Source organism: Bolinopsis microptera, chromosome 7 (assembly GCF_026151205.1).
Source record: "Bolinopsis microptera isolate Bmic1 chromosome 7, MBARI_Bmic_1.0, whole genome shotgun sequence".
NCBI lineage: Eukaryota > Metazoa > Ctenophora > Tentaculata > Lobata > Bolinopsidae > Bolinopsis > Bolinopsis microptera.
The window spans coordinates 11431008-11449696 of record NC_087078.1 but is presented as its reverse complement, the minus strand read 5'-3'; the positions used below and the strand labels follow the sequence as shown (position 1 = coordinate 11449696).

The 18689-nt window shown below is 37.5% G+C and overlaps 1 protein-coding gene across 5 annotated transcripts in view; it reads right to left on the bottom strand.

Annotated features, from left to right (window-relative positions):
- The window catches only part of LOC134818889 (uncharacterized), a 67240-nt gene that overhangs the window by 33479 nt on the left and 15072 nt on the right, over window positions 1-18689 (bottom strand). For 2 of the 5 annotated variants that reach the window (XM_063828598.1, XM_063828599.1), the window contains exon 1: window positions 13089-13831. The exons of the other annotated variants lie outside the window; for them this stretch is intronic. In XM_063828598.1, coding sequence (XP_063684668.1) covers window positions 13089-13741 — 653 coding nt within the window. In that variant the 5' untranslated portion in view covers window positions 13742-13831. Of the gene's footprint in view, window positions 1-13088; window positions 13832-18689 lie in introns of those variants that run through there. 5 annotated transcript variants of the gene reach the window in all.

The following is an 18689-nucleotide window of genomic DNA, read 5'->3' as shown; positions in this document are numbered from 1 at the left end:
TGTTTTCAAAATTTTCAAGTCAATTATAATATGCCATCTACTCTTATTGGACGCATTCTTTATGCACGATTTAAGACGATTCACCTACTTTCAGTCTTATTGCGATAAGTTGCAATTTAGTAACATCAACTAATTCATAGCCAATTCGTATTCAAGTTCATTATATTCGTTGAAAAAGTCAAAGGATTATTTTAATGTATGTATCCGATTTTTTTTCAGGCTTCCTATCATAATTATCATATATAATGAGAGCCATAACATGTCAGCCATGCAAAATAACACTGACATTAGTTTGATTTAAAACTAATGAAAACAATAGTATTGCAATATGATTTGCATACAGTGTGGCCGGATGACAACTAACTAAACTAAGAAAATAAACTTGATCAAAATTAATTCGACTGAACCAAAACATAGCAGGACTCAGGAGCCACATTAACGTTGGGAATATGATAAATAATAAACAAGTTTTCAGGTCAAAGTTTTCGGATCTAAAATCATTAGCCAAAAATGAGAGTTAAAACAAATTTGCCTTAAATTATTTAAGAAAATTTTTGTTCATAACATGAATATTTGATCATCAACCATGAGATATGCAAGTTTTGTCTCATGATAATAGCGGCGTGTATTTTTATCAGGTGGAAAACTTGCTCCAAAGGAAAACTTCACTTACATTATTATTATATATATTCACTTATAGTATTATCATTACAAAAGTTCGTGATAGAAAATCAGAAGCTAGCATCCTACATTTATAGATAAATGCTGGATTTTTGTTCTATTTTAGATTTGAAAAAAGTTATATAATAAATAATAAGAAATTTTACCGGTAAAAGTTTTCGGATGTCAAAATCGTTAGCCAAAAATGAGTTTTAATGCTTTCAACACTACTATATAACAAATAATATGAGAATATGAGTATGACGTAAAAATGTCGATACGTTATTTATTTAACTCAGCTATTTATTTCCATTAAAATCTGTCTTCACTGAGTCTATTCAGAAACAATCACAAATTTGAATGAAAGAACTACCAAAAATGAGAGTTAAAAAATATTCGCCCGAAATTATTTTAGAACACATCATGTATCGAACATAAACGTTTTGTCAGCGCAGGTGCATTTTAATGCAGTGAATGCCAATCGCTTTAATCAGGATATCTTCAAGAGTGTGATATGCAAGTGCCAAGTTTTGTCTCATGATAATAGCGGCGTGTATTTATATCAGGTGATAGAAATCTAGCTAAATTCCAAATAAAAGGAAAACTTCATTTATTAAAAAAGTTCACGACGGAAAATAAAAAGGCAGCATCCTACATATATGCTGGATATCACAGCCTTATCTTAAGTCTTATCATGCATTTATCATGCATTTATCACGCAGTGCCCTTCCACAATTCACGTGAACTAATGAACGTATCAAGCAAAATATCAGCAAGAAATGGAAATTCGATTGTTTCATCTATCAGTGTATAAGGGGCGTTGTTGAGCACTTTAAAATTTTAAAGCAGAACTTTAAAAGCAGGTGAGACGGACATTGGAATTTATTGTTATCACATAATAATATCATTAACATTATTTTGGTATGCAGTGTGCCAGGTGCCTCATATGTCGATTGTCAGTATATTCAGAAAACTTAATTACAATAATTAAACTCACTGACCTTCAATCATAAATACAATTCATCAGGCGCCTTCGCCATATTAGAAAACGATCGACACGTTTTGACACATTCAATTTCATACGATAATTTCAATTTCACAGACATTGCTTAAGAGGTCAATTGGAATTCCGTTTATCGTCATAACCACAAAACTGTACCAACAATTAAGACAAACCGGAGATACCAGACAAACCGGCTGCCGTACTTTATCGAATTAAATACACAAAGCCTAATTTGCACGAACAACACTCAAACAGTTAGCTACTAACGGATTTGGACCAGAAACGTAAAAAAGCAATAATAATAGTTCAAAGTGTGAACTTATACGTAGGCCAGACACACGGTCTGCATACTCCGGAAAAAGCTCCGGCACACAATAGAGAAATATCTCACGACCTACAACGGGGATAATATAACAGGGATCGAACAAAGAGTAAAAGAAATTACATTCATGACATTAGCTTATAGTGCTACAATTACTACAGTATCACAATCCCCCGCGTTAATCAAATATTTTTGGCAGGCCTCGTGGGAATAATAGGAATAATACCTGGTGGGCCAATACCTGAAATGTGATAAAGATATAAGATATCAGTGCATGGGTCTGCCAGGTTTGGGCCAGCCTAGTGAAACTTGAGGAACTGAACAGTTGAGGTTTTACCGCTTTTGGGATACCTACTAACCTATTGGCGACAGATTAAAATATCGATTATAGTTCAGTTTTTATTCACACATCGATCAGGTTAATATTCAAAGCTACATCAGGTGGTCATTCATATTTGACTCAGTTGTTTATTCACAATTTCATAGCTATATTAGGATTCAGGTTCAATTTTTAGCTGGGTCATGAATTAATTCATAGCTGGACGGGGGGGGGGGGGGGGGGGGGGGATCAGGTAATTAGTTCTAAAGATCTGTACGTGATGTCGACTAAGTGTAATTTTGGAATTTTGTCAAAAGACCTACCCGCCCCCTTCGCGGTACTAACTGTTTTTTCAGATAATAATTTAGACACCCACCCCTTTTGCCGGCTTTTGTGATACTAACTGTTGAGAAATCACGGTACTAACTGTGTCTTGGTATATAAAATAAGATACCCACCCACAAAATTCAAAAAAACCAAAAAACCCATTCCCAAAATTGAAATTTGAGGTAAAATGGGTTTTTTGGGGTTGGACACCCCCCTTAGTACCATGCTAACTTTTTTCTGGGAAATGTACCATGTACTAACTGTGTTTTGGAAGAAAATATGACCCACCCCCCCCCCCCCCCCCCCCCCCCCCAACGTAACGTACAGTACTAAGTGTATATCAGGCCTGATCATGTATTCATTCACAATAGCTTCAGGCCTGATCAGGTATTCATTCACAATAGCTTCAGGCCTGATCAGGTATTCATTCACAATAGCTACAGGCGTGATCAGGTATTCATTCACAATAGCATCAGGCCTGATCAGGTATTCATTCACAATAGCTCCAGGCCTGATCAGGAATTCATTCACAACAGCATCAGGCGTGATCAGGTATTCATTCATAACAGGATCAGGCCTGATCAGGTATTCATTCACAATAGCTTCAGGCCTGATCAAGTATTCATTCACAATAGCTCCAGGCCTGATCAGGAATTCATTCACAACAGCATCAGGCGTGATCAGGTATTCATTCACAACAGCATCAGGCGTGATCAGGTATTCATTCACAATAGCATCAGGCCTGATCAGGTATTCATTCACAATAGCTCCAGGCCTGATCAGGTATTCATTCACAATAGCATCAGGCGTGATCAGGAATTCATTCACAACAGCATCAGGCGTGATCAGGTATTCATTCACAATAGCATCAGGCGTGATCAGGTATTCATTCACAATAGCATCAGGCGTGATCAGGTATTCATTCACAATAGCATCAGGCGTGATCAGGTATTCATTCACAATAGCATCAGGCGTGATCAGGTATTCATTCACAATAGCATCAGGCGTGATCAGGTATTCATTCACAATAGCATCAGGCGTGATCAGGTATTCATTCACAATAGCATCAGGCGTGATCAGGTATTCATTCACAATAGCATCAGGCGTGATCAGGTATTCATTCACAATAGCATCAGGCGTGATCAGGTATTCATTCACAATAGCATCAGGCGTGATCAGGTATTCATTCACAACAGCATCAGGCGTGATCAGGTATTCATTCACAATAGCATCAGGCGTGATCAGGTATTCATTCACAATAGCATCAGGCCTGATCAGGTATTCATTCACAACAGCATCAGGCGTGATCAGGCGTATATTGAAATATTATGACAGCACCACTTGAGTACTATTATAGTGTGCAATAAAGAACTGTTGGAGATCATGTGTACAGCATATAATAGTGGACACTATATCCACCAGCGTGCGCTTTTTCGCATAGCGGGCTCTCACCAGCCCGCTGTCAAAGGGCCCGATATCTCTACAGCCCGCTCATGATATAGCCCGCTAACAAGTGACATTTAATTTGACCAGTAGCAATATAGCCCGGAGTTCTCTAAAATATTTTCAGTTTCTGTATCGTCTCCATGTGAAATTCCATAAGACAACAACTTACAAGTTACTTAGAACTATAGTTAAAACCGGTTTAATTCATTAATGATGAATTCAATTGCAATAATCGTACAGTGAGCTAATTAGTGTAGTTTCTGTTTCTAAATTCCCACGGCAATATGCAGTGGATGTAAAGAATGTATCAACTGTAAACTCTGAGCGCACCCTCTATCGGACGCTATATTAGTTGTCACGCAGTTTGCCATGATTGGCTCATAATGAACACGTGACACTGACACACTGTTACTATGGTTACCAAATTCGTGGAGACGTCCAGACTAAATTCTAAGCCGGTGATCTCTATTATAGTATCGATAATTGTTTTGTGTTTACCATTTCAGTTGTGTTTACCATTTTCATTTCACTAGTTCAGTCGATAAATCTTGAAATGTAGGCCGAAATTTTACGTGTTATTCTATTGTGTTCCCGAAAGATATTCTGCCCTGTTTTTGTTTTGAAACTGCCATTTAAATTGATGTTATGAATTTGATCTTTAACTTTCATATTAAATGTCCATGATCAGACTGTGATCTCGAGCTCTCTGGGTTACTACTTTGAAGTGTCCAGCCACTCAGTAGCTGCTACAGAAACTGTAGTAACTGGTTACCCGGGTAACCCTGGTTACCCAGGTAACTGACATGATAATGACAACTAACTTGGTAGTAGAGGGCTCTGTGGCTACTGGTGGTGCTTGTTCTGGTTCCAGGGAGGGAGAGGGGAGAGAGGTAGAAAAGTATAGAGGAAGAGTAGGAGAGAAAGATGGGGAGAGGAGGAGAGAGGGAGATAAAGAGAGAGGGATAGAGGGAGAGAGGGACGTAAGGAGAGTGGGAGAAGGAGAGAGGAAGATAGGGAGAGAGGGATAGAGGGATAGAGGGATAGAGGGATAGAGGGAGAGAGGGAGAGAGGGAGAGAGGCCTATATTTTGATCGTTTACATTAAAATATGTACCTGAAACAATGAGCTGAAACATTGTTTGATAGCAGCCGGTTTTTCGTTCTATAGTCAGTCATTTTTGCCTGTTTTACATCTTAAACCAAAAGCAACATGATTTTTTCGTAACTTTTCTGAAATCTTGTACATTAATTTGCTGTGATTGTTGCAAACTGAAGCTTCGTGATAAACGCCCGCTGATGGATATACACGATATCATTCCTCGCCTCGAGGGCGGAACTATCGTATTAGAAACATGTTGAAACTGAAAGTAAAAGTGAAACTAAATTAAAAACGGATCTCTTGAAGAAACTAAAGTAAAAACTAATATCTGTAAGAAAAAGCTCACGCTGGTGGATATAATCCACATCACCTCGACCCGCGGGCGGAAAAATCGTATAGCACTCGGGCCCGATGGGCCCTCCGTGCTATACGAAAATATGTCCTCCTCGGGCTAGCGCCCTCGGGGACATATGAAATATTGCACGCGCGTGCGCGTGCAATATTTTGTTCCGCCCGCGAGTCTCCGGTGATATGTATATATATTGCTGGACCGAGCTTGGTGGAGTGTTAACTTGTAACACTGCTAACAACTTAATAACAGCACGTTAGAGCCAGGAGGAGGGGACTATAAAACAGGATCACTAAATAGTGAACTGTGCTGAATAGCAAGTGGGATTACCCGAGTGGGCTTTTGAATATTCACTATTTAATTCAATTATTCACTAATTCCAATCATGCAGTAGAAAGGGGTACATGTCCGACTGTTGTAAACTGAGAAATGATTGGGCTGAAAGTTCGAGTATAAGCTACACAGCAATATAACAATTATTAAAGTCAGAAAGTCGGGAGGTGAGTGCGGTCAGGGGAAAGTAAAAAACACAGAAGATCTTTAGTTTTCTCAGGCATCAACAATCTCGCGGTGTTCGTTACGATATGCCTTGTTATTATTAGATTTTCTGTAATATAACAAATTAAAGATAATCATGGGTAAATACTTTTTATTTTTACGCAACTATCTCGTTATAAACGTGCGTTGCATTAAATACCCGATTGTGTAATGTCATTTTGATCACAGCAATTACATAACCAGTGACGGTACTTTATTTACTTGAAGTGCTATCCAGCACAAAGGGGTAATCGTATCATAAAGTAGTCGAAAGGAAGCCAGAAAAGAAGAAAATAGCAATTGAATTAACTAAGTTTGCGAAGAAGTTAAAGTAGACAAACTAGTTAAATGTAATTAGAGATGATACTCGGAGATTGTTTATTAGCCGCTTGACGAATGACCTTTAATTTCCTGGATTAATTCCCGGACAATTTGTTACCAAAATGATCCGGATAATATTGGCAAAACTCGAGAAAGGCTTTTAGATTAAACTCGATTTGAAACTATTTCGAGTTCTGTTTCGAAGAATTTGGTCAACACTCAACAGAATAACTGAATAGAACTGTAGGAATTAAAGCTAACAATCTGAGTGAGTTATCCCAAGAAAAAGGGATGATATTAAACAAAGGGCAAATTAATGCGAGCCTTTGTAATCCGATAAGTGAGGTTAAGATGAAAAGATTGTCGGTATTTTCTTCAGACAAAGCTACGAGCAGAAACAGCAGACTAAAGAAGCCAACAAGCTTTTAAAAAGAAGTTAGCAAGCAAGGTCGTGAAAACAACATTGTAATCAGGCCAAAGTTCTACACCCTAGGTGGAAGTGAGTCAATACCGCAGGATGCCAGCGTCTTTTTACTTTAGGTTGACACGTTTGAAGCGACTAAATACCGTGTTTGAGTGGACTGCAACAACCTAGTGGAGGAGGGGGGGCATCTTTATATTAGTCATTCAGAATCAATTTTAGGGGTGAATAATAAGTGGCAAAGTATTATCGAGGTAATCTAATAAACTATAAGTTAAAGTTGGATGTGCATAGTGAGTAATTAACCAATTAACTACAAGAAAGGCTAGAGTGAATCATGAAAGAATGTGACTAAACCTTGAAGCTCAGACTGACTACAATGCACCGATTAAAATTGGCGGTTATTTAGAAATTTGTTGGTAAATTCAGCCAATCAAAATAAACTTAAAAATCCATCCAATCATTACCGGACCACTTTTCCCACTTTTAACCGTTTTTGCACTAAAAATATATCTATTTTATAATTTCCAGAGTTCCTAGTGTTTCGAGTAAAAATGCTGTGAGGCCCACTATTATTAAAATTTTAGACATTTTCGATAAATTCATCCAATCAAAACACACTTAAAAATCAATTTTATCAATACCGGACAACTTTTAACCGTTTCTACAGTAATAATAAATTATGTTCAGTTGGGTGTTCAAAGGCTTGATAAAGGGAAATAACTCTTTCGTCAGTCAATACTCATTCAGTACAAGCCAAAAACGGTTTTCACTTTTCTCACAATTTTCCTTGAATAAAAAAATGGCAAAATACCCCACTGCTCCCCTAACAACCGACAACACTTATAAGTTATAATTGTACACGTACGGAGAGGAGATAGCGTATGGGTGCCATGATAACAACGGAAGATAGTAAAAGAAGTGAGCTCAACCTAGCCCGCACTGGTGCTCTGCAGCATCCCACCTTGCATGATATTAAAAAGTAGTACTTCTCAAGCCCGGTGATGTGTATGAAGGGTGATGATGGTACTATTTCGCCATAATAAGATGGTAAGGATATAGTGATTAAATTGAACACTCAGGGGTTGCAATGGGGAATGAGCAGGCTGTGCTTAGTGCGAGATAGTTGTTGAATAGAGTGAGGTTATTAAGAGATTTTCCGTCGAAACATGAAAATTAACAAAACTGCTAAAGAATTCACAATAAACAAAACTGTTAAAAATCAAACACTAAACAGACCTGCAAAAATTTAACAAATAAACAAAACTGTAAAAAGCAAGCGGTAAAAAAACCTACAAAAATGTTCAAGCAAAGGAAACGGAGGACAGTAACTCAAAAAAATGCATGACTCCGTGTCAACTCGGAAGAAGTCAAATATTTTTCTGCAGACAAAATACCAAAGTTTCAAGACAAGTGGACTAAATTAACACACAGTTATTATAATGCAGCTTACAGGCAGGCATAACAAGGTAACGGATAGAATTATCCGCGCCTAAAATAGCATCTAACCACAAACAGACCCAGCTACTCAGGTATATCTGGTAATGTGTTTATTTTTATTAGCTTTAATAATAAAACATATTACCAACCTGCATAATATGCTGTATTTCTGGTATTTATATATTATACTAATATTGCTATTTGCTATAGCAGTATAAAAGTTACGCTCAGGTACGTATTTTGATGAGGCCATGAAATTGCGGGGATAGTTGAAATCTGTGTGTGAAGCAAGACGAAAAATGGCAACTAGCTTTACAATTAAATCATATGCGTATGCAGATTTGATGCTATGTTGTCTATTGGAGTGATTATGACATATGATAATAAACTTATAACAATATCATCAATATTACATAATCATATCATTGGTAGCAAAATGTGGTGATTGATAAACACGTACGTTGTACAATGTACAATTTAATTTGAGTAAAAGTTAATCATAGTAACCATGTAATATTTTGTGTGTACATCCATTCACTCGTGCTGCATTCAGCGGAGACTGGACTATTCATTTAATTAATTGGCTTTGATTAATTAAAAGGACAGTGAAAAGATGTCGATTCCGGTGGAAGGTGAGGCATATTTTTTATACATGATGCAGCAATTTTTCTTTACTATTGACCAATCAAACCATAGAATCATTGTCACATGTCAACAATATGTCTCACCTCCCAAGCAGAATCAACATCTGTAGGAACATCAATTATGATCTTTTTCGACCTTCATATTATATCGATATTTTGTTGATTAATAAAACAAATTTAAGGTATGTCTGAGCTGCGAAACAAGCAACTTGCGAAAATAAAGTTACAAAAAGGTTTGTTTACGTTCCGAAAATTTCGCATAAAACTATGCAAACCAATTATCACCTAATAAAGTAATAATAATATAATTATCACCTAATAATATAAGAATGTTTCTAAAAAAACTGTTTTAAAATAGTTATTTTCGTAAAATCTGTTCAGGTGATAAGGTAATCAGTACGTGGTGATAAAACACTAAGATTTTATAGGGATTTATATTATTCAGGCATCCTAAACAGTAACATATTATGAAGATATAACAGACTTCTCAGGCGGTCATAACAACTTACAGACGGTTTATAACTTTCTAAGTAAGTGAAGGGATTCCAGTTCCCAGTCAAGCAGATAGCACTTATCAATTCCTGGGAACTACACGTATAGTATATATAGTATGTTTATTGTTTATCTTGCCGATCTGAAATCAGCCGAAAACGGATAATATCAATATAATATAGCATAGCGGTTTCCTTAGAATTGGAAGGGCAAATTAAGTGGCTGCAACGCAGGTAATAAGCGGAAGAAGTGAAGAGCTCAAAGCAAAACAGTGACCTAAACTATAAATCATCTACTGACAGCACTGCGATTATTGTAACACAAACAGCATCGATTCGTATGCGGATCGTTCACATGGCCATTGTGCAATCTTAATGAAAATCAAATTCTTTTTCCATTGAAATGTCCATGGAAAATTATTTGATTGTTGTTTTGATTCTACAGTTTAATTGAACATTTTCATGGATATCAAATGAATTAAAAGAAAAAGCCATGGAGTAAGGTAGCGAAAATAATATGTTCAATGATTAATTGATAAATGCGGTTGAAAGGAGCAAACTTGAGGTCTCAGTTGTGCAAATGAAACCTCAAGAAAATCCATCTCATGTATTATTTTAATATGCACTGACTTATAAATCCAATCAGACTGATATTTTTTGAAAAATATAATTCGCTGTTTCCTATTAGTTCCTATATCACTTTCGCTAATATATGATATTTGAACGGAACAGTATGACAAAAGATGACAGATGAATTATGGACACAGCCAAATTCATCAGCCCTTTCTAACAATATAACATTTTTAGAATTCCGTACAATTTGTCACCACGTTATCACCGTTAGTCGCACGATTTATATAAATTATAATGCAGCTTCTCTCCGTATCATAAAAATAAACGACTACAAGTAGCTTCAGACAGATGATAAGGGGAAGAGAAGATTAGATAAGGAGAAGTCAAGAAGCGAGTTATAATGCTCACTTATCAGAGTTAGTTTCGACCATAGCCGTGCCGACAAGTATATAAAAATAACAACAAATCGAGAATTGTATCCAAGTTACCAAGGCGACGGGATGTTTTGTAGTTTACAGCGTCAACAGTTCAGAGCTTCGATAAGAAACATAAACGGCGTGAGAACGCAGGAGTGTTGCACCAATATCACTGTACAGTGTGTGAAACAGTGCTTAATTGCAATAATCCCGGAAATGAAAGGAGTGATTACTGATTATATTATTATTGATTTATATCGGGGAGTATAATATTGGTCATAAAGAGAAGGCATCCACTTCATGTCATGAGGTGGGAACGAACTCTGTCATCAAGAGTCGACCTCAAGCAAAACACACTCGCCACATGTTTTATACCCGACAACAGCGACAGTCGACATAATATAACCGATAATCAAGGAGATCACAAAATTCCTGACAAATCAACATTTTACAGTTAGTCTAGACTTACTCTGAAAACCCATTACATATACATGAGTCAAGTAGCAACCATCAGCATTGTGGTAGTTCAACGTCACAATACAGATCAGATTAGACTTAATCTAATCAGTGAACTATAAAAACCCAGTAAACTTACTAAAAGGCTTCATCGTCTAACTAGAAATCTAAGAGAAATCCTACTGAAATCTAAAACTGATGGTACAGTAGCACTGAATAATAATAGAAATCTTCGAGAAATTCTACAGAAATCTAAAACTGATGGTACAGACAGTTAGAATTTGGTAAGATTTCTTACCAGGTACATACAGTAGCAGTGAATAATTTCCTCATAACAGAAGTAATGATATCAGAGCACCTAGCACATTGTACACTTGACAGTGCAGGTTATTTGTAGGAAGCTGAGAAGAAAGGAGCTCGCACATAATGAAGTGTCCAGCACTGAATGAGTGACTGGACCGTCCCATTGTTATGTGCCGGTGGAGCGGGATATTATAGCTCACGCTTTATTACGTGCTGCGTCAATATGTGTTCTTTGATGATTAATTGATCAGCTGTGAATATTTGATATTCCGGCAAATATTTTTCGAATGAAGATTAGGTGATGTAGACGTAGTGTCGTTATTACACATTATTTAAGTCGTCAGACTGGATTTTCATAATAACACGTACTTGTAGAGTGTAGACTGTAGTAAACGTCAGAAATCGGTAAAAGAAAGCAATTTATCAGGATCAATCATTGTCAGTTGTCAGTAGTAATGTCACTCGACTTATCATTATTAAGATTGACCAAGCAGATGTTTACTCGCTCAATTATAATACTGTCACTCAATAGACAAAAGATTTCTTATAAAGCAATATAGACGATGGGGCGAAGCTATTCCCAAGGGAACATTAAACCAATATCCAGGATTCCAAGAAGAACTGTGCACGTAGCAAACGCTAGAAAACCTTACAAGCTCTATTACTATTCCTCTGTCATGAAGAAGAATGACGCTGACAGGGTAAACGTCTTTTAAACGAACATAGGGATCATTTATAACAGATAATCCGTCGTTTCCTTCAGTTTACTTTCCGATAAACACCCAAGTGATGGAGAGAGATAGTGTATGGCTCGTAAGATAAAGTTTCCAGGATTGCAAACCGAAAAGAGGAGAGATGATATTAACACGCCGGGCAAAAGGAAACAACGAGTAAACGGGCAATTAGAAGCAAAATGATGGCTTGGTAATGTTAACAATGTAACCTGCAGTTTTGATTAGTGGTAATTATTCCATCATATCTTCACCGCTACGCTTGCAGGACTCATGCAGCATCTCGTCAATAACTTGTTTAAATAACTTGTCTTATCCTATGATACTGATTGTTGCATTGGATTTCTCCAATCTTCCAATCATATAATTCCTCTGAAATTAAGCATGAATAATTTCATGAGCATACCCAATTACCCAACGCTTTCATTCATTTCCCTTGGAACTGCTGCAATTGCTGTAGGATGAACAGTGATTTATAGTAGATCACAGAAAATCGGCTCAAATTTTCGCGGCGAATGTTAGTACATATAATATAATATATACAAACCAAGATGGTTTAACATTAACAGCTAATTACATTGGTTATTATACTCTGTTAGAACTGAAAATTACACTCTTGTTTTGCAACATTTAATCTCTATTTCAGATCTAGTCATTCGTTTTCATCTTTACTGAACAAAGATCGAATAATCCGTTTATTAAATTTTTATTGATCGACTGCAGAGTGTCTGTAATTGTTTAAAATATTCTAGTTTTAATTTGTTAGGTGACACACTGACACTACCACGCGATCTAATCTCCGCAAATTTTAGCACAAAAACATAACATAAAGTGATGATTACAACTACATTTCGGTTTTTCTAAACCGAGAATTCATCACCTCACCTTTGATTGGCGATAGACATGGCTTTGATGAAACACAAAGTTCAGCAATTTTTGCCAATCTAGCCGAAACTGCCATGAAAGGGTTAGCAGACACCCTAATTAGAGAATTAGTTATGCCACAGAATTATAACAGATTATTATGTTCAACCCCTTCAAAATTATTTGCCGCATCAAAAGTTAACCGGTTGGAGACCAACTGGCCTCTACCGGTGCAACATCAATACTGAGGTACAACAACAGTCTGCTCGAATAACCCTGAAAACTTTCAACATTCTCTAACTTTTATAACTATAATCAAAATACTGAATATTGCATATCCAAAAAGTGTAAAATTCTTAAAACTCACCCGTTGAATTCGGAGAGGTTGAAACTTGTAGACCTCATGAGCTGATGGGTGCTCCAAACATCACTAGTCAGCCCCTTCTTATACTCGCTCTCAACTGCACTCAACTCCCGGACAATGGAGTCAGCTGTCATGAGGGGAGCTACAAAGAACTGAACTAAAACATCCAGAGCCACCTTCAGGTTGTAGGAAACAAAGAGCCAATAGTTCGTTACTTCGCTGTCAGTGTACGCTGAGACAAACCCTCCCGCCCCTGACATTACTTCATCTGCATAGTTCTGTCCTGGGTACTTTTCCGTTCCCATGAAAAGAAGATGCTCTAAAAAGTGAGCAATCCCGTTGGGGAACCCGAAGCTGTCCCCAAAATAACCAACACCAACGTTCACAGCAGCGGCTGAAACGGAGGTGGTGGTATCTGAGACAAGTGCTATTCTGAGTTTCGTTGAGAGTTCAATGGCACGGTACTTTCTACCATCATTCTCGGAGTGTGTTATGGATAAATCTGAGGAGCCCCCCTTCACAACCACAATATAAATCACAACCCCTACCAAACCCAGCAGCAGTATCCCCAGTCCACAGGACAGCAGCAAACATTTCTTCCGACTGGCCGAGTCTCGAGGTGAGATGTTAGTGTAAACATACTTAGAGCCTTTCATCCGAACCTAGCTCATCGAGAAACAAGACTCCACCGGAACTACACTGTAACTCTGATGCGGTTAACTTGCTGTCATTCCCTGAGAATACCTGTCATACAGTAACGATCAAACACAGATTACTAATTAATGTAGTTTATTAAGTCGGGCCGAGAGAAATTATAGATTATAGAATGAGTATACACCGGCAGTAATAAATTCAAGTTAGTTTCTTAAGAGGGGCTCAGGCGGCATCGACATCTAATAAAGATTTATGAATATAAAAGCATAACGCCATAACAGAATGAATAAATTATTTTCGGGCTCTTTATGACAAAGTACAGTACCAGCAACCATTAATACGCCAGGGTGTTAATTTAGTTACATATACTTGAAAGCTACCTTTGAACGGCCACGACGGACAAGCGATTATTAATGGGCTCCTAATCAGCTATTCTGGGTGAATTATTCTAGAACGACCGGCGAGAAACAGAATGTAAATACAATGCAAATGAAGAACAGAATTTCATTCGAAGACAATATTCTGAATCTTGAAGCTAACTATAACAAAATCACATAGTCCTAATTTTAAATTTTATCAAAGCCCTTGCTCAAACTATATTAGTAGATTAATCATGCATAAGAACGCATACGTTATACTTGCATTGAACAGTCGTACATTACTATTTGTTAACCTTGCTGAATAAATTGGATGCCGATTGCCGTTATTCAAAGCCCTCGTCAAACTTGTAGTAACACGTTAAGGATTTAAGTTGTAAATTGTGAAATTTAGGGAATTTATATATATATAAGTTAGGTATGCAATTCAGAAATTATGAAATGTATGGAATTTTTATAATTATAAAGGTCGCACCTAATTAATATATATAATAACATCTATAAACAAAAGAGCACCTAAAGAGGCTCAGCAAAGTGCTGGCCTATTTACGCTTACGAAGACTCATTCGTTCAATATGTCTCAAAGTAAATAAACTCCTCCATCCTACTCTATCTCTTGCTAAGTTCACTAAGTTGGTAAAATCATCTTCATTTTTCAAATAAATTTGTCTCTTAAATAGGTCCTTTTTTACAATAATATCATACAAATTAGTCCTGTGTCTACCCACTCGTCCCTTTAGTGTTTGACATCCTAGTGTAGCAATAACAGAGACTGGTAGGCAGGCGTGTCGTTGTCACTGCGTAGAACTGACCTAGCATTGTCCCCCCGTCCCTTTTTCCCACTCTCTCGGAAAGGGGCCGGGTCTGGGTACGAGCGTAGAGGGCCTTATTAGATATTGAGCTAGGCCAATAGATGTGTAGGATGCGCTTGAGGTGCTTCCTTGAACAACATCTACAGACCTAGAACATGCTGAGGTACGGCCCAGCAGCGCAAGTTGTACAGGAGCACATGATACTACTAGTGAGTCGTTGAGTTTGTCTTTTCTTCTCAGTATTGACCTCCTTTGATTGGCGATAGACATGGTCTTGAATGAAAGCCAAAGTTCAGCAATTTTTGCCATCTAGCCAAACTCCTTGAAACGTAGCAAGACACTTAATTCAGAGAATTAGTTATGCCACAATCATAACAATTATTATGTTTAACCTTCAAATTATTTGCCGCATCAAAAGTTAACGGATGAGACCAACTGGCCTCTACCGGTGCAACATCAATACTGAGGTACAACAACAGTCTGCTCGAATAACCCTGAAAACTTTCAACATTCACTAACTTTTATAACTATAATCAAAATACTGAATATTGCATATCCAAAAAGTGTAAAATTCTTAAAACTCACCCGTTGAATTCGGAGAGGTTGAAACTTGTAGACCTCATGAGCTGATGGGTGCTCCAAACATCACTAGTCAGCCCCTTCTTATACTCGCTCTCAACTGCACTCAACTCCCGGTCAATGGAGTCAGCTGTCATGAGGGGGGCTACAAAGAACTGAACTAAAACATCCAGAGCCACCTTCAGGTTGTAGGAAACAAAGAGCCAATAGTTCGTTACTTCGCTGTCAGTGTACGCTGAGACAAACCCTCCCGCCCCTGACATTACTTCATCTGCATAGTTCTGTCCTGGGTACTTTTCCGTTCCCATGAAAAGAAGATGCTCTAAAAAGTGAGCAATCCCGTTGGGGAACCCGAAGCTGTCCCCGAAATAACCAACACCAACGTTCACAGCAGCGGCTGAAACGGAGGTGGTGGTATCTGAGACAAGTGCTATTCTGAGTTTCGTTGAGAGTTCAATGGCACGGTACTTTCTACCATCATTCTCGGAGTGTGTTATGGATAAATCTGAGGAGCCCCCCTTCACAACCACAATATAAATCACAACCCCTACCACACCCAGCAGCAGTATTCCCAGTCCACAGGACAGCAGCAAACATTTCTTCCGACTGGCCGAGTCTCGAGGTGAGATGTTAGTGTAAACATACTTAGAGCCTTTCATCCGAACCTAGCTCATCGAGAAACAAGACTCCACCGGAACTACACTGTAACTCTGATGCGGTTAACTTGCTGTCATTCCCTGAGAATACCTGTCATACAGTAACGATCAGTGCAAACACAGATTACTAATTAATGTAGTTTATAAAGCCGGGCCGAGAGAAATTATAGATTATAGAATGAGTATACACCGGCAGTAATAAATTCAATTTATTTTCTTAAGAGGGGCTCAGGCGGCATCGACATCTAATAAAGATTTATGAATATAAAAGCATAACGCCATAACAGAATGAATAAATTATTTTCGGGCTCTTTATGACAAAGTACAGTACCAGCAACCATTAATACGCCAGGGTGTTAATTTGGTTACATATACTTGAAAGCTACCTTTGAACGACCACGACGGACAAGCGATTATTAATGGGCTCCTAATCAGCCATTCTGGTTGAATTATTCTAGAACGACCGGCGAGAAACAGAATGTAAATACAATGCAAATGAAGAACAGAATTTCATTCGAAGACAATATTCTGAATCTTGAAGCTAACTATAACAAAATCACATAGTCCTAATTTTAAATTTTATCAAAGCCCTTGCTCAAACTACATTAGTACATTAATCATGCATAAGAACGCATACGTTATACTTGAATAGTCATACATTACTATTTGTTAACCTTGCTGAATAAATTGGATGCCGCTATTCAAAGCCCTCGTCAAACTTGTAGTAACACGTTAAGGATTTAAGTTGTAAATTGTGAAATTTAGGGAATTTATATATATAAGTTAGGTATGCAATTCAGAAATTATGAAATGTATGGAATTTTTATAATTATAAAGGTCGCACCTAATTAATAGTCAGTCAGGTTCGACAGGTTTCACGAATCACATGATAATGAATCAAAATAGCTGATTTTGCGGCATGATTGTTAAGAGATCCGAGCAACTCGATCGCCCACTATTTATATGCAACCTATAATCATTTCGAATGAGTTTTATTGAATTTCTCTAAACCGTCAAGATATTGCGAGAGCAAAACTACTAACTCTATTTCAAGTTGCGATAGAATCAGACAGCTTACACATTACAGAGTAGCACTGATTAAACTTATCGTATCTATCTGACATGTGACAAGGGGTCGCTATCGCGTGAAATTACTGGGATACGAGCAGATAGTTGGGATACTTTCTAAGGAACTATAAATACAAACAGGCCAATGTCGGAGTGAATCGTATTACCTCAGCAAAAACGATATCTTTAATGATAATGTTCAATGAAGAGGTCGCTTGCCCCGTACAGGCAGAAAGCAACCGATAAAGTATATGACTATGAAGAGGTCGCTTGCCCCGTACAGGCAGAAAACAACCGATAAAGTATATGACTATGAAGAGGGCGGTTAAGATAGCAATAAAGGAATACTAGCTCCAAAACATGATACTTCAGACCGTGTTGAAACTTTATCAGCGTATACGAAGTTGATAATTTTCCGGTCGGTAAGAGGGTTCAACGAGAGAATAAGTTACTGAAGCTTATAAACAATAAACTTATACAGTGGAATCTCTATACCAGGCCTCTCGGGAAATGAAAGAACCCTGCATAGAGAGGTTCACATGATCCGGTCTTCCGGTATCTGAAGCCTCTCAAATAACTTGTCATGCTTTTCAAATACCCCATTAGGGACCTTATACCTATATGCAAGTATTGTGTCGATATCGTGATGGAATACACTAATACAGCACGATATCAGATATGTAATCGAATCACCATCAAATGCAATATGTGCTATGATAATGTACATTTCTTGCACGAAACAAACTTATTCGCCAAAAGTTTTTGGGAAAGGAAGAGGCCCAGTATATCGAGGTACCCGGTATAGAAAAGCACAGTATACAGAGAGGTTTTACTGTAAAGGAACCGAGCTGAAAAAGTTTAGGGAGTGATTTTTGATCGGATCATGGAAGATAATCAGCTTTCGCTTCATTATCGTTTAGTGGGATGCCAACTATCAAAATATCAAAGGCCAACCAGAACTTTTAAGAATGACAAATTTGACAGTTCGGGAATATACGAGTAGTTCAAACAATGACGTGACAATCGATTTTTGTCCGCAGTAATTGATTAAATACATACAAATGGCATGGTTAAGGTAGGCTTCAAATTCAATTAGGGCTGCAGGTGTCTAAACCCAAACACTACCAAACCAGATATGACGTATTTAGGTTTTATTCCTTGCTCAAACTGTATGAACAATATTATATTCAAGCATTGTATTTGTTTGCTAGCGTCTTATCATGATGTCCATCAACCTTGCATGATTCCAAACTTGGTCGCTATGTGCAGTTAGGAATTTAGATCGGGAAGTGCTAAATTATCAGAAAATATTTACTTATTCAATTTACAAATATCATGCCAATTTCAGTAGAAAGGCATATGACAAAAGCTTGAAATATCCCTTGATTCTTGGTTAACGGTAAAAATTGTAAAATGAAAAGCGTACCTAAGATCCTACGCCCAAGAGTCCAAGACTTA